Below are 23,441 nucleotides of genomic sequence, written 5' to 3'. Positions count from 1 at the left end.
GGACCCGCTTGCTTTGCGTTGGTCGCAAAAGGTTTCTTATCTTTATGGGGCCAAACACATGGCCCCATAAAGACAAGAAACCTTTTGGCAGGCGAGAGCCGTCCAAGTGGGGCGGCTCAGCAAGCCGACCAAATACGTCCCGTCCCCCCCTCCTCCCCCCCCTTCCCTCCCCCCCCCCCTCCCCCTCCCTCCCTCCCCCCCCCCCTCCCCCTCCTGCCGCGTGAGTTCTCTTTCGTTTCTGAATGCGCGTTAGGATGGACGTGGGTCTGCGTGGCCTGTTCGAAATCGGTATGTGGCAGCATGTTATCAGCATGTTACCTGCCGGCCGTGTCAAGGCCGGCAGATAACCAGCCCGGAAGACTGGGTATGCCGCCCCTTGCAAATGCAAGGAGGGGGGCAGGTGAAGCGTGCAGGTGCCCTCTGAGCAGAGGCCGTTCAGCGCGTGCACTACTGTGTGTTTATTAACTCGTGTTTTGCAAGGGCAGTCTCTGAGCCAGCCAGCACGTGGGTATGGAGTACAGGTCAAGACTAGTCCGGGGGAGAGCATTACCCATACCAAGATGGCCGCCGGCATAATGCTGACCGTAAGTCGGCTGAGTAGTTCCTGTCCAGTTAGCATGTTTACCAGCGAAGGTTGAGTGGCATAGTACAAAGACGGGATGTGTCGGAATTTTCAGGCATTTATCTATCTACTAGTTAGGAATATTTGTAACGCATATTACAGTCCCTCAAAACGAGTGGATTTGTAAATATGTCGTTGCCATCGCATCTTAACAGATTTGCGGGGCCTTCCGAATGCACGTATAATCGGCTGGCGCTTTTTTTGTCTTATCAGAGTCTGAAAAGATACATATGCCACAAGGGATTCGCGCAGTTCCCCTCATGGGTCTGCGAGTGTAGCGTCATATTCTTTTGTCATTGGGCACAACTTTTAAGTGAGAATTTGGGAAAAGTTGGGTGACTTTATTTATACTGTTGGCTTGAACTGAATTAAGCGGAAGGAAGTACAGTGTTTGCAGATCAATGTACTTTTATTTATTTACAGTGTTTTATATAGCTTGACACGAATCAGGTATCAGAGCGCCTTACATATCACCAGTTGCATTATATGAGAACACATTCATTTTTGTGAGGCACAGGGAGATTAAGCGATTTGCCCAGAATCACAGGATGTTCAGCGTCATTGCCGATTTGAACCCAGTTCCCCACATTCGAGGTCGAGGGCCCTAGCCGTTAAACCAACTCCTTTCCTATACTGTTTCCTAGTTCTGTCGCGTTGGCGAAAGCCATTGCGTGATCTCCCTTAACGGCTGGCGTTCAAGAATTTCTTATCCATAGGGGGCGTGTAGTGGCGGATCATGTTTCCGACAGCTTGTATTTAATTGCATCCTGGGTTTCATTCAAGTTTATCTTTCGGTAAATGCGTCTGTATGCATGTTTACTAGTTTGAAAGCTGAGCGCGGAAGGGTAGTTAACAGTGAAAGAGGCTTTTTTCAGTCGCTTTTGGCAAGGGCAACCGCGTGTTTATTTTTGCATCGCGCTTTCACTTAAAGTGAAAGCCGATGCAAATATAAACCAGCGGTTGCCCTTGCACAACGGCGAGAGCTTGTTATCTAATTCTTCACACTGCTGATCGGCCTGTTTGTATGTACTCCCAACTGTGGCACACAATGGAAGTGCAGAGATTGCTATGATAAATGACTTTTCATTAATAAATGCTGCACGCGTAATTTAAAATCTATAATAATACGTTAGGACGAGCGTGTGGACCGCGGAAGGGCAGTTAACAGTGAAAGAGGCTTTTTTCAGTCGCCTTTAGCAAGGGCGACCGCGTGTTTATTTTTGCATTGCGCTTTCACTTCTCGTGAAAACGCGATGCAAATATAAACAAGCGGCTGCCTTTGCGCAATGGTGAGAGCTTGTTTAATTTCCTACCGCGGCGTTCACTTCAGTGTACAGACACCTTTACGTCAGTGCCTGCAATCAATAAATATATTTTTTATTATGTTGGATTGCTCGGTACGCGATTTCTAAAGGGCTCTTCTGGAGCGGTTCTTAAAACTCGAGTGAGAAGTGAAACGTGAAAATCCATTGCCTGCTGCTGCATTTCGTGTTAATGTCACACTGTCCAGAACTGTGAAGTGTGGGTGAGATTTATTTCAACTGCTTTTTTTTTTTATACAATTGTGCCGCACTAGTGTGATGTTTACTCGCTCTGAGACTCTATCTCTTAAACACAAGCACACACAAGCGAAGTAATCCTTTTAATATGTTTTTTTTTAAAATAGAGCCTGGTTGTAACAAAATATTTGACTATAACCCGTTTCGTGCAGTTGTTTTTAATGCCGACGCTTTAAATTTGTTGATACTAACACCCCTTATTTAGAGCGCTAAAAACAACAATGCTGTGGCAAGCGCTACAAAAACAAATCACATTATTGGGTACAGAACCCTGCTGAGTAATTTCACGTTGCATAAAATTACATTAAAGTATACGCAAAGAGAGGAGTGAGATGTTTTGTTTGAGAAGTGGGGGTGGTGGCCATTACACTCAAGGCCAACACAGGAATTAGATTTGGGGACCCCCGCTGCGCTGAGGAGTGGATAATAGAGCACATCTCTCAGTGTATTACTACTCCAGAACTGACGGCTGTACATAGGGAAGTGTTTGATTGTGTTTTGCGGGATAAACCTACCTCCCCACCACGTACACAATCTCCTCAGATTATACTGCGTTAATCCGGTGAGTATCAGGGTTTTCACCGGTATGCACAGCGCCCTCCCTTGCCAGGGAGCCGTGACCCCCGGAGCCGGTGACTGAGGGTCGCAGGCGCCTCCCTGCACAGGCATGGGTGGACTGGACGCTAACAGGGACCCCACGGGTGGAAGGACGCAGCTCTCTGGGTTTTGTGGGCTATCAGTGCAAAACAAAACGCAGAGGCTCACAACCCAGGCAAGTAAAATGGCACAGGACAGAATACAAATATTATAAGCTTTTATTCTTGGGCAAACTGGAAGAGTGAGGAAAACTAGTGTGCCCAACGCAATGTACGTGTTGTGCCCATGTGCTGATATTTCCGCATTTCAGAGATTAAGAAATGCACAGAAAAGCATGCAACGTGCAGCGCAGCACAACATACGCATTGCACATATTTAGCAGAACCCTTAACGAGCACACACATGAAATGTCCAGATAGAAGTCTCTGAGACACACATGTGACTGTTCTTCTTCCGTATCCAGTAATGCCAATGAGGGGTTCCTGTGGCACAAAGTAAAATCAAAGGGAGACTTCAACAGAACACAAAGATTGCAATTTTGGACTATAAAATAAAGGCCAATAGTTTTGTACATTTTATATGAAATGAAACATGCAATGGCCATCTTCCTATTGGTTTAGTGATGTAAATCTAAAGCCGCGAACTTCACTACACACCACATACACTCCATAACACATGTATATAAGACATTGTCATTTACAAAGCCATTTACAACGCCAATAGCTCTAATTTAGGCAATTGCACGACCTATTGCATTTCCAATGCTTGTTTTTCTTTGCAATGCTGCTGTAAAGCACAGATTGAATCGGTCATCTATTCAGACTTAAGGCACTACTACTGCTAACTCTAATGACTGTAAGCACCAATGATAAAATAATACATTTAATAAACCGTAGGAGATGGAACATTTTAAGGATAAAGCAAATGAAGAAAGCTGAGCAAGAAACTAAGTGTCTTGAATTTCCATGCATTGTTTCCAAGGGAGGATTTTTTGTCCTGCAAGGCCCAAGATGGCTGCTTCATGTGGCAACCAAAGCACATACTTTCTGCTTCACTGCCTGCCTTCCTTTTGGGATGTTAATGTGTAGTTGAAGATTTTGGTGCTTTTGGAATGTTTCTGCTATGGCAGTGTTGGACTTGGCCCTTATTGTCCAAAAACTTTTTGCTTTTCCCCCTAGCCTTTTTTACCATGTGTGAAATAATATCTGCTGCGCAATGGCGTGCGCAGATTTATTTGTACTATTAAGCAATGTTACTTTTAAAATGGAAGCCATTTCTGTCTGCTTGTGCCGCCTGCCTGAGGTGGGTTGCCAGTCTAGTCGTTTGTTTCGCAGCACCCCCAGCTTTTGGAGGGAAGCCTGACACCCAGGGTGCTCTACACCTCCCCCTTAACCAGTTGGGACCGGTTTCCCAGGGAATCATCTGGAAGTTTCTAACCCTTTCTGGTAGGTGGGGTGAGGTGTGTATAAATAACGGAGCTGGGATGCCATGTGCTCAGACTGAGCGTGGACTTGATTGAGAGGAGACACTCTGCCAGGAGGTATCGCCGCAAGGGCCTGTGTGCTGGCTTCTGAGTCCATCTGTACCCCTCTACTGTCCCCACGGCTGGTGTGAGCCTTTGCTGGAGTGAAGACTGCTACGTCCGGAGGAGTGCCACTTTATGGGAGATGACGGCTTGTAAGATCTGCGGTTCTGTACTGATGAGTGCCCACTGACTGCTGATCTGGCCCAGCATTGCCTGCCTGCTCTCCTGCCCCAGCGCCTCGTGAGCGCTACAGTTTTATTTTGTGGGACCTAGCGCCTTGGGAGCGCTATATTGGGCTTGACGGTACTCCCAGAGGTGAGGAGCGTGAGCGCTACTTGCTGTGTGGGATTGTGTGCCTCTGGGCCTCTGGGCCTTAGCACCTCGTGAGCGCTGTATCTTACCCCCTCCCCCACCAAGAAGAAGAAGGAGGTGAGGAGCGTGTGATTCCTGCGGCGCCATGAGGCCTGGGAGAACTGCTTAATTAAAAAGAGCGGAGCCCACCCCGCATGTGTGGCCTTTGCGGGAGCCTACCACGTGTTATTGCGGCACTTTTGCTGAGTTGAAATTAGCGGGAGACCACCCCGCGTGTGTGCCGCGTCTCGTGCTTATTTAAAACAGCGGGAGCCCACCCCGCATTTGCAGCCTGTTGCGGGTGCCTACTCTGCATGTGTGCCGCGTTCCTGCATATTTAAAAACCAGCGGGAGCCCATCCCGCGGTTTTGGCGCCTCTGAAATTATTTAAAACTAAGCGGGATCCTACCCCGCGCTGGCGCCAACTGAACAGCAATCACCGCCGCAACCCGGGTATTAACTGAGGGCTGCCCGCGGTGACACGGAAGGAGAAGGAGCGACCCGGAAGTCAGGCAGGGGCCCCCGTGAGCTGGTGGGAGCACAAGCCTTTCCTTACTTTAAAACCGGAGCGGGAGTCCACCCTGCCGGTTCGTGCCCCCGCAGGAAGAGAAGCTGCTGTAGTTGGCGGGGCTCCCGTGAGTAGAGGAGAGCCCCCCGCCTGCTGAGCCTGTGGAAAGGAGACGTCGTCCGGAGCCTCACGGGCTCCGCATCAGAGTCCCGGGTCCCAGTAGGGGGCCCGGGTGAAGCTGGAAGAAGCGCTGCGTTGGTGGGGCTCCCACGAGAGGGGAGCCCCGCGTGCTGAGCCTGCCACAGGAGAGGTGCCACCCTCCCCCCCCCCCTCCCCCCGAGGCACACTGTCTGTGCCTGGGACCGTCGCGGAAGTTGCCAGGAGAGTCCTCGACGAACCGGTGAGTCTGCCGGCTGCCGCAACAGGGAAGAGCCGATTCCACAAGAGGAGCCCGATGAGTGGGGCTCAGGCTTTACTCGTGGGGGTGGTGTCGGGGCACATTGTCTGTGCTCGCCTCCCCCCTATGATGCTCTGAGGGACTCCAGCCGTGCCAGTGATCTTGTGGGGACAGTTTTGAGTTTAGCTGCCCCCGAGTGGGGTTCCTAGTGGCTTGGGGGCCTCATTGTACTCAGCTGCCCCGCCAGATAGTGGGCAGCTGCAGCGTCCGTGACCTTATAGCTGTGGAAATCCTGGAGTGGGGCCTCAGGGGGCACTTTGAGTCTCCGAGTCCCGGTAGAGGGGCTCCAACCGTCCTAGTACGGGATTGACTTTGTTTAGCATACCTGCCCCGCTGGACAGTGGGCAGTTGCAATGTAGGGAGCACTTATGATTCGCGCAGCTGCTCTCTATTACATTTATGCTGGTGGTTTAGTACCTGCTATGTCCCTGCTAATCTGATTATGCCTAATGACCCGGCACCTATGCTAATGAGGTTTTATGCCCACTTAATGCTGTGGTGGTTTTCATGCCTAAGGTGCATGCCTGAGATGAGGTACTGATTTCATGCCTACTGATGCCTAATGCATATGAAGTTGCCTAATGTCAGGTTTTGATGTTCTAGGTTATGCCTCATGCTAAAGCGATGTATGTAAATGTACTTGTATATGGTTATGCAAATGTGCTTATGCTCATGGTATAGGCCCCATCTGAATATGGTTGCAGAATGCATTTGTACCTAGGATGATGCCGAATGTTTTTCCCCTCAGGATTGCAGTGTTGATCTTAGGCCTAATGTGTTCATGCTAATGCAGGTCCTGGGTCTAGTGTTTTCATGCTACGGAGATGCCGCATGCTAATGCTGTTCCTTCAATGTTCATATGATGTATGCCTAATGGCCTTGCAGTTAATGCCTACATGGCTGGTTTTATGTTTAGGCCTAATGGTTTAGTGCTAATGTGATTTCCACTTGCATGTTTTTGCCAATGCTAATGTGATTTATGCTAAGTGCATGACCTAGCCAGTAGTTACTGGCTGTTTCTCATCGAAAGCTGATGGACTTTACATTTATTTTTTACACTTACCTTTATCCTAATTGTACGGGTGATGGTTCTGGCAGCGGCCTGCTTGGCCCTGCCCTGTAAATAATTCCCCCTGTATATGATTACCAGTGCTGGTTGGCACAATGTTTATGCAACTGTGATTACATGCTGACGTGTTTATTTCACAATACACAACTTATTTTCATATCACCTGGTGTGGTCTCGTTTTGTAGTGTGCTTGGTGTGTCGCCTGTGAGTGCTGCGTGGATGCTTCACACATTTCTTCTGGAGTTTGGACCACCCGCTCTGTACCACGCTACCCGTTTTGAACAGGCAGTGTTAACTAGTATTTTGCCTAATAATGGCTCTTGTCTTACAGTAGTCTGTGGACTTTTACAGGTGCCACCATTCAGGTAAAGAGAATAACTTTTGTTCAGTAAAGACTGTGATTTCCAAAATAATGTGCTCGTATTGGCTACCATGATGAAGTGGGAGAGATATGGTATTCTGCCCAAATATAGAGATCAAAAAAGTTATTTATGGAAGTTCCTAAATGAATCTGACCCTGTGGTATTACTGTGGCTGTATACCGGACCTTTATTTTTAGGTAGCCTTTACCATTAAACAACTGTACCAACCTTGTGCAGGTCATCGTTGGTCCTGTATGCATATGAACAGTACAGCCCAAAGTACTAGGCCTCGTCGCTTCTGGCTTCCTTGGCAACGAAGGCAGAACTCGTCCTGGACTGACTGCATGTGTTTTTGGTCAGAGGGGATGTGAATTAGAATTTGAGACTGACTGTCCATTTTGGTGGTGTGCCTAGACTGATTTGCACAGTGGCATGTAGGGCGGCCTGCTTAATTACCGGTGGACAAAAGTAATTGTTGTTCCATGCATCACTTTTTCTGTTGCTCTTTTGAACAGTGGACTATTCCACTTGGTCAGTATTTTTCCCATTGCCAGTATTTCTCTTTGAGTTATTCTGTGTGTGTTTTGGCTTAAAGCAATCGTATCTGTAAGCGTGCTACTTTCTCTGTGGAATCAGAGTGGGTCTAGAGTGAAAACTTAGTTGTAGGTTTGAAAATTCTTAGACATTTTTTATTGAGTGCAGTTGATTGTTTTTGTCCAGGAGATAAAGAACGGCCCTGATGTTAAATGTTAGATTTTTTTTCATTGACATTATGTCTGAAGTAACCTTCGTACTAAGCCATGTCCAACGTGTATGTGGTATTTTTGCATAGTACATATAGCTGACAGGCGGTGCAGGGGTCTACTGTATCAAAGGCTAACAAGCGATTTGAGGGGTAGCTAAGCATTTGGCTGATGGTTTACCTTTTGAGTTGTAGACACTTTTTTTCTACGTCATGTTTTTTTAAAGCTACGTGGGACTCTTCTTTTTTACAGTTTTGAATGTTTTCTCTTGGCGGGTTTCAGTAGTGATACCTTCCACTTAAGTTTTTGATGGCTAAAACCCCAAGTAAGGAGGATGTCGTTTAGCATTTTGCCATTGTTGTCATCAATTTATACCAGCATTTTACAGTGGTTACTCTGTTATGGTGCATGCAGTTTGCTTCACATCTGGCACAAGTCATGCTATCCCCAACTGGGTGCTCATTTGTGTGTACGCTGTCAGGAAAACGAGGAATACATTTTACTTCTTTGAGCATTTTAATGAACATAGTTCCGAAATGGCACATTTATTGCTATTCACATTGTCTTTGGAAGTGTACTTTGGAAGGATCCATTGAAATTAACTTCTTAAATTGCAGGCACCTGCTCAAGGAAAAAAAGTTTCTTCAGATTCTGAATCCCGGATCTTCTGGTTGGGGCTGGTAACCTGTCCCATCTTCTGGGTGATCTTTGCCTTTATTACGCTGTTTTCATTGAATATCAAATGGCTGGTAAGTTTTATTTTTTTTTCTTACTGAATTTTGGTTAAGCATGGGCCACGTTCAAATGGAGTAAGAATGCCATGTATCTATGTAGGAATGGTAATATAGGGCTTAATTTCAACTTTTTAGTTGATGTTGGTTAATGAAGATTACAGACACTACTGTTCATGTAAGGAATTTCTCATTTATACATAGTATTCTTGTTGTTTTGCTTTGCAGTCCACTTGGAGGTTATGACCAGCTTCTTTAGATGGCTGTGTTTTTGTCTTGCACTTGAACTATTTTCCTTGGTTGCCTGATTTCTTTATAATAGCCTAGCATTGTCATACTTTACAGGAATTTGAGCAATAGATCACACTGTACAGACATGAGGGCTTATTGCTACATATCGAGAGTGCACATATGACTCCACAGCTTAAGCTTCATGGATTTGTGCTGAACTTTATCCCAAGCTAACTAAATGCCTTGAGACGTAGCCTGTCGGCCACTGCTTGGCAGTTGTGAGGTATTTTAATGGGAAAGCAGGGAGGGCAGGGAGCTGGTGAGAAGTGCAACTGCAGAGATTGTTTTGAGTAGGGAAGGTTTTGAGTATTACCCTTTAAGTTCTAAAGGGGGACACATCTATGTGTGGTAAAACTAGATGTGGTGAGGGTCTGATGGGTGGCTAATACTGGTGTTGAGGACAACCTTAGCCGCAATATTTTCTCTTTTTGCATGGTTATAATGGGATGTTGGTGTGTTTGTAGATGGTTTTGTTTAGTTTGGTGCATGATACTTTCGTAACTGAAGCCATTTTAACTCTCACATAATTTCTGTGGAATGTTTTATCACAGCCTGCTGGTTTGTGGGGATGTTTCCTTATATGTTAACTTTCTAGACTTATTACAACAGAGGACTATCTCCTTTCTCCTGGACCCAAGAAATCCTAACCAGATTGGACTTGTTAACACTGACAAATCACTGTGATTTTCCAGTGTTCACAAGTTCAATCTGGCTAGAATTTCTTGGGTCCAGGAGAAAGGAGATAGTGTTCTGTATTAAATGCCTTCTAGTGAGAGGTTGATTTTGGAGATTATGGCCTTTGAGTTGATTCTGAAGTAGAGTTGTCAGCTATGTTGATGCTTCGCAACTAGATTCAATGCAGTGATTTTATGTGGAAAGAGGGATCCCTGTTGTGTGATTCAACCATCTCTACATGTACACCTTGGCACTGCCTTACAAGAACAAGGTGAATTACTTTCGGTATATGCCATTATTGCCCACCCATGGAGTTAAGATATTGAGGAGCACTCGGAACTTGGTGTCAAATTGGTGATGGGTCTGTAATGCCACAAGAGCCAGGTTCCCAGCATGCAGAGCATATAGTAACTTGTCGACGGCTTCCAAAGTTGTGGTTTCTGTGATGCAACGTTGCTAAAGATAAGATTGTATTGAAATGCTGCCAAACGAGAGGAAGTGAAGTATCTTCTCTTTTGAAACTTTTGAGTCTTTGTCAGTTAGCATGTACCATTTTACCACATCTCCTGAAATTGGTACATGACTGACCATCAGTCAGAAGTTCTGATGCATTTGTTGTCCAGAGCACCATGACATTCATGTCGTCATCAATAGTTTAAGATGATCATACAGTCTGACATATGACTAGCATATTCCTGCATCCCTTCCTATTGGATTAATTCACATTTAATTACACAAGTACAGCCTTCACAGAAACATTAACTGCTCATTTGGTTGTAATCTTGTTTGAAAAAATTGCAGATTCATTTTACTCAATGGTGCACACATTTATATTGGCATGGTGCATGCATAGGAAAATTCATACTTTCAGCGCTGACCACTCCATACCTCAAACATGATGATTCTTCTAATGGGCCATTCAGTAGGCTCGGTGCTCAGGCCCTTCTCCCCAGTCACTGACACAAACTGAGTGCAACCATGGTGACCTCTTTGAGTCAGACTTGTGCTTCACACTGAAAATATATTTGCATACACCAAAAGAGCAAAGGAAATCCTGATAATAAACAAGAACATCCTAAAAACGCCTAATAGTGTTGAAATAATTTCTTATGTATAGCTTTTGCAGCATTATCCAAATTTGTTTTATCTTGTTTTGTTGGCGCCATTTTGAAAACATTTACAAGTTGTTGAACAGATAATTTAGTAAATATGATAATATTTATAGCAGTGAAAGCAAAGGGTCGGTTTTAGTGTTTGGCAGAAGGAAGTGAATCCATCAGTATGGCGAAGTAGACTTGACCTAAAGGTATTGGAGCGTTTTATATGAGCATGAGTTACACAAGACACATTCATTTTTATTTATTTATTTATTTATTTGTGATTTACCCAGAATCACAGGACAGTGACCAAACACTGAGATCCAAACCTAGTTCCCCAGTTCAATAATGTCCAGGTCTGGTTATTAAACACATCCTCTGCTCAATCTCCCATCCTTTACTTTACTCCTGCCATACGGAGTGTCCTCTGCCTGCCAAATTTAGAGATATCTGCCGGCCCAGCAGACATCTCTTAACATTGGTATGAGCCACCGTCACGGTGGGTCATGTCATTGTATTAAAAGTTTGATGGACAGTACTGTAAAAAAGACGGTACTGTTTTATCAAACTTAAAAAAAAAAAAAAAAAAAAAAGTCTTTTCAAAACTAAATCCCAATGTGGGATTTTGTTTTTGGAAAATACAAAAAACGAATTATTCCCACACCACGATAGATTTCTTTTTTGATGTTTTCACTGCCCCTTACCACCAGAATGTGCATGGTGGCAAGGGGCAGTAAAAACTGGTCATTCGACTACCCACTCTAAATTTGGTAGGCGGTCGAATGGCCAAACCTGTGGTGACCTTTACTCCTTCGGAGGAGTATGTCAGATATGGAGTAGCCCCTGTCACTGACGTACTTCAAGTCAAGCTGTCTGTAAATCTGGTGGGTGAACCCTCAGTTTGGCAGGGAGGGTACTCTGTTGCTGTTGCGTGGAGTACCCTCTTGGCCAAACTCTAAATCAGGCCCAAAGGATCGAAATGAAGGTTCTACAACATTGGTCTAAAATCCTGGACTGTGTAAATGCACAGAAAAACAAATTAGAAACCTGTTTTGGAGACCAGAAATAATCAAAAGTCTATATGTTGGAAAAACGCATTAACATAAATACAATTAATTCAAAAATAATACAAGAAAATACAAGGACTTTAATCGAATAAAAGCAACTTTTAGAAGAAAACAAGTTGTGGACCTGTGAGAAAGTGAATTACTATTTGGGGTGGATGGTAGATCAACTCAAGTAACAAAGTCTAAAACCTGTCAAAGGTTTCAGTAATTTAAATCTAAGCTCAGCCCCTCTTAGCTATGGCTCAGAGGAGACGGGCCTAACTTGGAGAAAATATCTACAGCATTTAGAAGTAACAAAACAGTTAAAGTTGAAAACACAACACAATAAAAAAATCCCACTCCAATTTATAATCTAATAAGCAAAATGACACAATAAAAACAAAAAAGTAACATGCCAATAAAAAGTACTGTTCACGTGTGATTAGGATCTAGGCGTGATTTCAGGGCGACTGTGATGGGAGCATGGGTCGGATAAACCAAGCAGGTTCATGCTGGTCAAATATTTTACTGTAGACTTAGTCTAAAAAAAATGGAAGTCAAAATTCTCCAGCAGGACAAGACTGCATGCTATATCTGAAAAAGTTCTCCTGAAGCCTGATACCCGATGGATACGGTCCCGCTCATCAGCCAGGTACTTTTTGCCCAATTAAGATTTCTATATTTGGACTCAGTCTCATTTTTTGGAGCTCAGAATTCTTCAGCTTGTCAAGGCTCCATGCTGCATCCAGTGATAGCTTCCAGAAGGACCGGTTCCTTCTCATTAATTGTGTCGGACTTGGCCCTCTCTGCAAGGTCATCCCCAGACCTTTTGCCTTAACCCTCCTGTTTTCTGAACCTGTTTTTGTTAGATTTTAGGACTGAACACCTCAACGTTGCTAACCTGTGCTTAAGCTCTCTTCTTTAATCATGGTAAAATTGGCTTACTCCCAATTGGCACATTTAAATTATTTTTAAGTCCCTAGTAAAGTGGTACTACATGGAACGGGCAGGTAAAGGAAATGCTACTAGTGAGCCTGCAGCATTGTGCCACCTACTGAAGTAGCCCTTTAAACATCTCGGGCCTGCCATTACAGCCTGTGTGCAGGTTAAACTGCCATTTCAACATGCTAAATAAACATTTTGACAGGCCTGAATCTTACATATCTTGGTTGTGAAAAACTCTTAAATTAGGTTTTCACTGCTGCAAGGTCTGCCTATCCCGTAGAATAACACTGGCTTACCTTATTACATTTAATAAGTCATAACTTTCAGTTGGGAGCAGGTAGGCATGTTGAGCTTGGTCTCTAGAGAATTGTAATTTAAAACCCTCTTTAATGATAAAGTAGGATTTTAAGTCACAATTCTTAAAATGGCACTCATAGAAAGTTTGCATTTTCTTGTCCCAACCATTTAGTGCCTGTATTGTGGGTCACATGACTCTGTGTAGCTGGCAGTTGGTCTTTGTGTATTGCTCTCAGACAATGAGATAAAGGGCGAATAGGTGTTGGCTGGATGGGCTATCTCTGACTTGAATGGGGGTGGAGCTCTCAGCTATCAATATAGCACATCACAAAAACTCTGCCTCAGCAACTCGCAAAGGTTTTCACTCTAGTCTTTCGTGTCACCAGACAACTTGGGGCTAGGGCAGGGAGGCAGGGAATTCCAAACACCTTTTCGGGGTGGAACCCTCCAGAAACTTTTCCTACTTCAAACCTGACACCAAATATAACTAGTGGACCCTCAGACCCAGCTCTTCAGTACAACTGTGGACCTGTGGAAGACTCAGAAGGGCTGATGTGCTGCACTGCTGCAAGGAGAACTGCCACTTTGCTGCCCTCCTGCCTGAGTGAAAACGACTGGTCCTGCATCTTGAACCCAGGACCACCAGAGTGACTCCAAAGTGCTAGTTCACTGGCCTCCTGCTCGGAGCCTCCGATACAGAAGAGGCTCCAACCACCTTGAACCCAGCACCTGACCTCTAGCTTTTGTGCATCTTGCCCCCCAATTGTTGTCACCACAGTCCTGCACCCTTGGAAGTGAGCTTGAAGGTGCTCTGCCACTCCAGATGTGGTCCAAGCAGAACTGACACATCTTGACTCATCAGAACTGCCACTGTGCGAAGCTTCCCTAATGCAGGACTTCGCACCTTGTCGATCCTCCACTGTGCCCGCAGCCTCAACACAAGACCGTGCATCGAAGCCCTGCGGCTCCTCGGAACCGCTGCTGGGCAATGCATCCTTGACGCAGGACCTCGCATCACAGCTTTGCAGCTCTTTGGTACCACCACTGCACGACGCATCCTCCATGCACGATCACGCAGCGCAGCCCGAAACACCTCTGCTCAGTGCCTCCTCGATTCGGGACCTTGCAATGCTCCTCAACCAGGATTTAAGGTACTTTACCTAACTTAAAGGCCTAACTGTGTCTCTGTAGTGCCTGCGCTCCATCAGGGTCTGGCGCGACCAGATAACTACAGTTCGCGCTTTGTGCTTTCATGCACTATTTTTACCTAAATCTTTAAAATTGCATATCTCCAATTCTAATGATTAAATTATTTGCCACCAAAAAAACAAAAATCCAAAGTTTACAATATTTTTCTAAATTGGTGTGGGATTTTTCTTGTATTGTGTTTTGAAGTTCTACATAAATACACATTGCCTCTAAATTAAGCCAGACTGCTTTTGTGCTAAGCTACCAGAGGGTTAAGCACAGGTTTATTTGGGGTTTACTTGTGTTTCACCCTGACCAGAATTGTGGTTGCTTCTTGAGTAGGGTTAATCTCCCTCAGTCTGTAACCCAATTTCCTACAGAGGGCCTGCTGAAACAGATTTGCTGTTGTTGAGAATCTAAAAGCGGGAGGAACTGTTATATTTTTTTTTTTTTTTTTTTTTTTTTTAAGTTCAGCGGTCGCACCTTGGCTGGATCGGCCCAGATAATTTGGTCCTCTTCCTCCAGCGGCTGGAAGTCCAAAAATGTTCTAAGCCACAACCTTTGACGCAACCAAGCGTCCCAGGCCTACTGGGCCAGCATGTAGAGATTAAGTGTTGCTCCAGAAGAGGCCGCCAGCAGGGTCCAGTCCAGTCCAGGTCAGGGAAAAGACCTCCTGCAGCTTGTGTCCCTGTAGCCACACAGGTTGTCAACCAGCTGACCCTTGAAGACCATTTCTTTGTCCTGGGTACAAGTGTGAATAGTCCAGCCCTTCACATCTCCTCACAGGTCTCAAACAGCAGCTGCAGCTCTTCTGTTGTTCCACTGGGCCAGAAAATGTTCTGAGAAGTGCGCCTTTGGGTGCTACATTTATGGTTGGCACTAGGTAGTGGGTGGGGTGACTCCTGGCTCCTCCCTAACCAATGGGGCTGAAGTTCCCAGGGTGAACCCTATCCACGTTTTCAGCCCTTCCTGTTTGCTCTACTGCAAACCATCTCACAGTACAGTACACTACACGGGAATGCCTGATGCCATGTTTCCCTTGTCACACTGATGGATGTCACAATAGGTGCTGCAGGCCACGGTGACGTTTAATGTCCCATGCCAGGGGTGTAGTTTCTATACCATATACTATGGCTGTACAGGATAGGTATATCTGCCAATCAGGATTTAGCCAATTTTCCATATTTTAGGGGTCAGAGCACATACACTGGGCACTGGACAGAAGGGCCCCAATGTGCAAAGTCTAAATAGCAGTAATACATTTCAGGAAAGAAATGGGGTTGGCCAAGCAAAAAGGGGCCTTGTCTCTTAGGACTCAATGTAAATCCTAGATTGGTAACATTTAAATTTTGAAGCAGAAACAAGAATTAAGACAACAAAGACAAAGTGAAGCGTGGGTAGAGTGACAGGTCAAGGTGAGAGATAAAGTATGGAATACACCCTCCCCCTCATCCTCTAAAAAAGTGGAAAACGCAGAGAAAATTAAACACTTTTAAAAATAGGTGAAGGAGAGTGGTTGTGCTTTTCCTCCGTGTGACCTCCTCCAAAGCAGATAAAGAACAGGGCAGGTAGAAAAAGATAAAGGAGGGAGTGAAATGTTACTTAGAAGGGAAACGGAGTAGGGAGAAGAGGGAAGTTCCAGTAGTTTAAAAAAAAAAAAAATAATGAAATGCTTCTACTTAATAGGACTTGTGAATGTAAGAAGGGAAAAGGGTCTGAGAGAAGTATGTTGAAAAACAGGCACAGAACAGTTTCAAGATTAATAGCAATTACACCTGAAAATAAAATGTAGGCCGTTTTGATTTAAAAACATATTCATATTTTTTTTCTTTTCACTGAAAAAAACAAAGGCCAGAGTGATATTATAGTTGGATGGAAATTTCAATTCCAACGTAAGTTTGAACTAAAAACACTCTGCACACAATTTATGACATCACTGACGATATCATTGATGACATCAGCCAAACTACTTTTTTACACATTACTCTAGAAAGCAGTCTGGCATAATAGGTATGAAAGGAAGTAGAAAATACCAAATTTGGTGTAGTATATATACACATATATTGACTTCTTTTAAGCACTGGGTCTTGTTTGGTGTCTTAATGTCACCGCTACCGCCCACATGTTTTGTTCGATATAGGATGTGCATATTGTGAGACTGCACTGGATAGTCCTACGGCTATCTATTTCAGAACTGACCGTTAGAAGCATGTCATGCCCAAAAATAAAGTAGAAACTCTGAGATCATAGTCAAGAATTGAAAACTAAAGAAATGAATTAAAATACCCTGGAAAACATCATTGCAATTGTATCCAAGCAAGTCTAAAAATGCACATAACTGTGTTTAAGCCTTGAAAAACTGGTTTTCCATGAAAAACGTGTCTGCTGTAGCAGTGAAATTATAACACCTTATCCAAGCCTATTTTTAAGACAAACTGCACAACAAGCTATGTCTGATTAAATTCAAGTAATCATTATGGGAGATTATCAATGAATCCATAGTGATCCACCTAAATGTTATGCAAAGCCAATACGTTTTATTATATTGTATGATGAATATTCAAATTGTTTTACATTTTTGTTGAAGAAAACCTCTTAAACCTCATAAAAATTCATAAAGTTGGGCATATTTTCCAGATGTGGCTGGTATTGGAGGCTTCGAGTCAAGTGATATTTTTTATCCCACACTTTTAATGATACCTGTTACTGGTCATTGTCCTTCAGCTTGAACATTTTGAAGTACTCCACGTAGAATTAAAGGAAGACTGTCCAAACGACTTTGAAGAGTTTCTCCTTCTCCCATTGGATGCCCCTCTTTCCTTGGTAGATAAATTACATATTTCAGACATCCAGCCTTCAGTTTTTGCAGCGTTTGCTGGCGTCCAATGTTTCAATGTTAGTGTTTATCCTGTTCACTAAGATTTCTTAATCCATAGCTGGATTCTTAGTGTGATCTTGTCCTCATTTTCTACATAGTCAAACAGTTCACACTTGAGTATTTGATCTCCTCAAACCAATTGGATCTTTTTTATTTTCTTTCTATTTTTCTTGCTAGTTGGCACTCCTCACCAAGGAGCAGTCTGTTTGTTAGGCGTGCTTGACAAAGTGCTTTACCACTTCTGTACCACAGGTGCCATCACCAGGGTTCGTCCAATCAACATCCTTCAGGAAATTTGAAGTGTGCGGATGGGAGCACATTGCCTGCTAGCTTCACCAGTCCACCTACCTCATTCTTGTGGATGCAGTCCTCAGTAGTGTTTATACTCGCAGTTAATCAACTGTATGCCACCCAGTGTTGACACTGCAGTGCTGGATATACTCACTAACTATTTTCAACATACATATGCTATTTGGAGTCAAATATATTCTGCAAAAGACCTTCTGTTGCAGTTGTCTGGGGTGCAAAATGTGTATTTAAGGATATTTCTCCTAGAAGCATTCAAAATTTTGAAATCGAATCCCTTACCCAGTCCGATATATACTACTGAAACTGTTGAAGACTGCCCTTGCTGAATGGACCTACATATTTTGGAGTCATGTCTTTTTAAAAGTGGAAACAGTCTATTCAGGCTATTGGTCCTTAGTGCTCTGTGTCACCGGTCTCTGAGTAGGGCAACTAGAATATTTCTCCCAATCTGCCAAAAGCCACAGTCGTCTCATTTAGTAACTTGATCCAAGTCCGTGGCAGTCTTCCACCTTCCAACTAATTTCTTCCCATGTTATGCAAATATATCTGTTGCTAATAATCACATTATTGGTTTATTCAACTTCAAGTCCTAGCTCTTTTGTAATCTCATTAATCACAAGGAGTTTGTAACCTGTGCAGCAGGAACCCATATTTCAAAAACACAAAATGTGTGCTTCGGATCCTTGTAGAATCTTTGAACGCCAACCACTTTAGTACCTCATTGCTTGGAGACTATCCATTCTCTAGCCTTAGTCAAAATGACTTCTCCAAATCAGATCTGCACTATCAAGTATATTTCCAAACCTTCGGTTAAAGAGCTTGAACCTTTAGTCATAAAATAATAGTGACTTTTTGGAATGCTTAGAAATGTGGGGATACCTTTTGCTGTTAAATCGATGAAAGCATCACTGAACCGAAAATAGCAACAGCCGGTGTGCAAAGCGGTTGTAGCGCCAATTGTTTCAAAACTACTCTTAAAATACTTGTGTATTTATACTTTTGTGGTTTTAGCAACTAAACACACACTTAAACGGAACGGTTATGTATTTTCTAATTTTCATGACCAACAGGTAATGTGAGTGTCTGAAAGACACTGAAAATCCCATGTAGTGGACCAAATACTCTTAAAAATCGTCAAGCAATAACTGTTTACTAATCCAGGTTATTCTATCAGATAAAAAAAAAAAATCTGCAGCTAGAAATCTAAAGAAAATAGTGTAAAGTTGTAGAAATCGATTAAAACAAATATTGCTGACGGACTTCTCTTTAATGCTCCTTATCAAGCTTGCCACCTTGTGAATAATTCTCCGATTGGAACTAAAATAGCATCGTTTGAGAAACCCCGGCATGCATTTTCCCCAACAGCTTTAGTTTCCACATCGTCTATTATTAGTGAATTTAAGTTTTGCCATTTTCCTAATTTTATTTGATAGTGACAGATTGTGTTTAGAAGCCTTTAGGTCAGGAGGAATATTTATTAAGCAGATACAATCCCCATGAAACGAATGGTAACTTTTCACCACCAACTTAAACCTAGACTTGAGGAGAGCAGTGATTTGTGATCTCGCAGAAGAAGTAATTATTTAATTTAGAAAAGGTTCGTTTGGAAGTTTGGTCTCACCTAATGAAACGTAGTAAGGCATGTATCAAATAAAAGGCTCCTGATGTCTAATAGAAACCGAAATGCAAGCCATCTGTAAGAAAAAACAGTGGATTAGTGTATTTTTGACAAGCACACACATTATAAAATTCCAGATGTGTTTTCTGAATAAAGTGTAAATGTAGTTCCAGTATTCAAACACTGCTCACCAGTATACATTACTCTGTCAGAATAGAAAGGTATTGGTTCAGACCATGTATTGTGCTGAGACTGCAAAGGTCCAGGTTTATTCAGGTTTTGATGGTTTCCCCAAAGACCACGTAGATATAATACTTGTATATTGAAATGGAGATTGAGCAAGCAGGAGCACATCATAAACTAAATCCACTTTGGATCAGTGTTGTCTTTGCCGATACACCAAACAAACGTTACTATGCTAAATTACAGGCAAAAACGTTTATGTCCATCTCTAAGGTCTTTGCAAGTCAGGTCATGCCGTCCAGCTGTAATAGCCTTACTAAGAGGGGACCCATGCAGCTATCATGCAAGGCTGTGAGGTTCCTCAACCTCACTTCTAAGAAGCTGGAAGAGCATAGCATCTGATCTGACTCGCTCCTCCCACTTGATTTTTCAGTTGAGTGCTGCTTTTAGAGCAATTAACATTGCCCATCGGCTAACGAGGGCCTCATTCTGCACAATTCAAACATCGCAGCAGTCTTGCAAAGAGGGGCCCTAGTCCATCCACTGTGCCAAGCCAAAAGGACTCACAAGTTAGCCCTTAAGATGCTGGCAGAGCAGAGCACCTAAAATGAATTGTTTCTCCAAACTGCACTGCCAGTTCAGGGACTGCAGCAGCAGATCTTCAACATCGTTCTGGCAGCAACTCAGCGGGGTCTTAACCTGCCGTGGAGATGGCACTGCCAAATCTTCTGGTCTGGAGGGCACCACTACATTAATGCATTAAGCACCATGTACTTTACTCCCTCGGACATGCTCTTACACATCCATGTTCCATCAGCAGAACTCCAAACGATCTGGCAGCAACTCAGCTGGGCCTCAACCTGCCTTTTGCGAGGTTACTGCAAAATTTCTGGTCTGGCACGCGCCATCTCTGTAACGTACAAAGCACCATGCACTTGTCTACCTTGGACTGGCTCTCATACACCCAGGCTTCAGTCATGACCAATTCCTGGACTGGTTGGCGCCACTACATTAACGCACAAAGGCTTTAGTCCTCTATTGAGGTACAAATGAGGTTTTCATTTTTATGATCGTTGTTTGCCCACATATGCAACCTGATGCCTGGTCTGGTTTGTGCCATCACACTATCGCACAAAGCGCCATTAATTTTATTTCCTTGGTTTCAGTCCTCAATTGAGGAAGGAATTAGGTTTTTAATTTTCTAATCACTCTGTGCCCATAGATGCGTATTGATACCTCACTACCTTATATAGTGTTATAGTTGTGCTTGTCTGGCTCCAGTCCTCAATGTCTTATACATGCTTTTATGTTTTATCGATTGTTTGATCATGTATATTGAAATGATTTTAATTAATCTATCACCGAAGAATTACTTACTTCTGATGCTTAAAATATAACTGTTATAGCCTGATGTAAGGATGCTCATTTTATCGCAGTTTGAAAAATGTCTGAGTTGGCCCGCAGATACCTTTCTCTCTTGGACACAGACACACACACACACATGGTCGCTCTACCCGCTTTTGAACAAAGCGTAGTGTGATCTATACTAATGAATAATGCACACTTGATCGGTTCATGTTACACGCTAGAAAATCATACAGAACAAACAATGCGATATGAAATCTGTGGCCAAGATATCAAAGGGGGAACAGAAAATAGCCAAGAAGCAAAAACATACCCTAAGGAAAATAGAGCCCAAGGACAAACCATGGCAGATGGACCAAGCTAGCCTGATTAATTGAGATGAATTCGATCTTGGAAAATGGGCACAGGGTCTTTTTTTGTGGCCCCACTCTCTCTGGGCTTAGAGTTGGTCACACTAGAACCATTGAACAGTAGTAGGAAAGGAGATGAAACTTAAGCTTGCAATGATGCTGTCAATCCGGATACTGATTAATTAGTACTTATTCTTATACTCTCGCGTCTTTCTCACTCAGGCTGTGGTCATCATGGGTGTCGTTCTGCAGGGTGCAAACTTGTATGGCTACGTCAAGTGTAAAGTTGGCAGCAGGAAGAATTTAACCAGTCTTGCTACTGGTTACCTCGGAAGTCATTTCTTACGCCAGGTAAACATTGTTTTGGTGCCCATCAAAAGTTAATCCAGCTGTGTTTTTTTAACTCTGGTTTGTTTAAAGCAGGTCATGTAACTTCAAGGTGACTTGCAATATCATTTTAACGTACGGTAGAGGGTATTTTTCCAGATATGTGGTCGCACAGTCACGGTTTCCACAAACCGCTTAAATCCTTGTTGTCTTTCTGTTTCATATAACAGAGATAGTGTGGTTGCAGACATGAAGAATGATAGCAGAATGTTAATTGTGAAATTAAACATGCCAAAAAGCAGCTAGTATTTTCTTACAGAAAAAACATTAAAATATGTTTGTGAACCAGATTTAATAAATTAAATGCTCAGAATGTGTAGAAACATGTAAAGAAAAAAGCCAGTTCTCGTTTTTGTTGTTTACACTGAAGCTGTAATTATGTTCTGTGACCTGACTTTCATCTTGGCTGCTTGCAGCAGGCATTATGACAGCACAACTCCTCTGTAATAATTTTTACATATGAGCAGCTATGTCATTTTCTTATTGATAACTGGAGAAGTTATAATTCAACTGTAATAAATAAGTTAGAGATGGGCTTTTGTAACGGGATTTCACTCTCCTATTATAAATAGCAATCCTCATTTTAAAGGATATCTGGGTCCTGCACAAACTAAACAAAGCAATCGCCAAATCCGTAAAAAAGACTGACAATGACAAAAGTAAATTAATTTAACTATGCAATGCAGGCATCTATACGTTCTCCTGTATTGAGAAAAGTGATAACGCACCCACAAATTTGATAATCCGTCCTTTAGTGATAAATACTAGACCGCTTCTGTGTGTTTTTTTTCTTAATGCTTTGTGTTTTTTTTTTTTTCTTTTACGCCCTGAGTGGTGCTGTTGGCAGAGGTTACTTTTCTGAGTAAGCTTTCCTGATTCCCAGCGATCTGGGCCTGGCAAATTCTCACTGTTCAAGGAAGTACAACTGTGTATTGTTAATGCAACGGAGATAGCTTAAAAATGGCAACATTTGGTAACTGTTTTTGCATCTGCATTGCTGATGATGCAAGCCTTAATGTTGGCTTACATTTGTACAAAATGGTGCTGTGGAAATGGTGTGGCATTGACAAGCATGGCACATTTTTTTCTCTCTTTTGGGAGCACCGCATACCCTTGAATTCGTTTGCAAAATACACTGGTTTCACAAGTTATGAGGAGAGCACATACAGGCCATTTCTAACCCCGGCAGTCTGTGCCACGTTGTGTATTCAGTAATTTTACTGCAGACAGTTGGCTGCTACTCTCTGATATACGGCACATTCCCTGCTGAATAACCAGCACTGCAACGGAGCAAGGAAGGGATGTGCAGACATTTTTCCCCAAATCACCTTTATTTTGAAACTGAATTAGCAGCAGTGAAGAAGGCTGGAATCCAAACACCTCTAATACCCCAAGAAGATAAGGCGGAGGCAGCATTGAGACACCAAAGAGAAGATTTTAAATGTGATCCTTGTAGCCAATGGAGGGCCTCTTAATTTTTTACAAACCAAGTGAGACACCCGTATTTTAAATACTGTGGACCTGGACAAAGGAACTTTGAGGAAGACCTAAATTCAGGAAGTTCGAGTAACAGAGAGGGGAGTTAAAGCAGGACTCCTACTGTACTTTACAATTGGCCTAAACCTTTCATGGAAAGGAGTACAAGCAGCCCTCATCTGGTGAAGATGATAAAAAATTTCTTTGGTTGCTGCTTAGATTTGGGTAGGAGTTTGAGTCCAAGGTCAGAAAGTATCCCAGTATTCTCTATAGGGCCGTCCCCAGTAATTAATTAATGTGATGATAGATATGAAGGGAAAAGCATGGAGGATTTCTTCTTGACCCTTAGATTTTATGAATTGTGACTTTGATGGTATCAAGACTATCCTCTTGAATGCTGTGTTGGTGCGTACGGGCTGAGGAAAGAACTGTGAGTCAACATGAATACATAATATGAAATATGAATGTAAAAGATGTTATGGAACAGTGACTATATATGCATGTGTTGCCGAAAAACAGGGCAAGGAAAGTTGAGCTCTGTGAAACCCCACTCAAAAGTAAATACCTATTGAGGGGAGAATAAAGCAACTTGGGTGTGATGGGACGGATTCATCTGGTAGTTCTGGAACCAAAGTAAGGCAGCTTTGAACGTCTATCAGCTTCCTAATCCAATTTCCCTTGACCATTTTGTGAAACTGAGCTTTTGGCAATATTTACTCCAGAGGCATTCATATACACATCTTCTGAACGTTTACTAAATAATTTTTTTCTTTCCTTCTTTCTTTTTTTTCCCTTCTTTTTTGTTTGTCGGT

The 23,441-nt window shown here is 43.1% G+C and overlaps 1 protein-coding gene across 2 annotated transcripts in view; it reads left to right on the top strand.

Moving 5' to 3' along the window:
- Nucleotides 1–23,441, top strand: part of TVP23C (trans-golgi network vesicle protein 23 homolog C) — an 85,574-nt gene that overhangs the window by 55,942 nt on the left and 6,191 nt on the right. The window contains exons 5-6 of one of the 2 annotated variants that reach the window (XM_085616807.1): nucleotides 8,411–8,542; nucleotides 20,989–21,117. In XM_085616807.1, the coding sequence (XP_085472933.1) occupies nucleotides 8,411–8,542; nucleotides 20,989–21,117 (261 nt within the window). The remainder of the gene's footprint in view (nucleotides 1–8,410; nucleotides 8,543–20,988; nucleotides 21,118–23,441) is intronic. The other variant, XM_085616808.1, reaches the window with a different exon arrangement.

This window comes from Triturus cristatus, chromosome 7 (assembly GCF_964204655.1).
Source record: "Triturus cristatus chromosome 7, aTriCri1.1, whole genome shotgun sequence".
NCBI classification, from domain to species: Eukaryota; Metazoa; Chordata; class Amphibia; order Caudata; family Salamandridae; genus Triturus; species Triturus cristatus.
The sequence above is the reverse complement of the archived record's forward strand: the minus strand, read 5'-3'. Positions and strand labels throughout refer to the sequence as shown.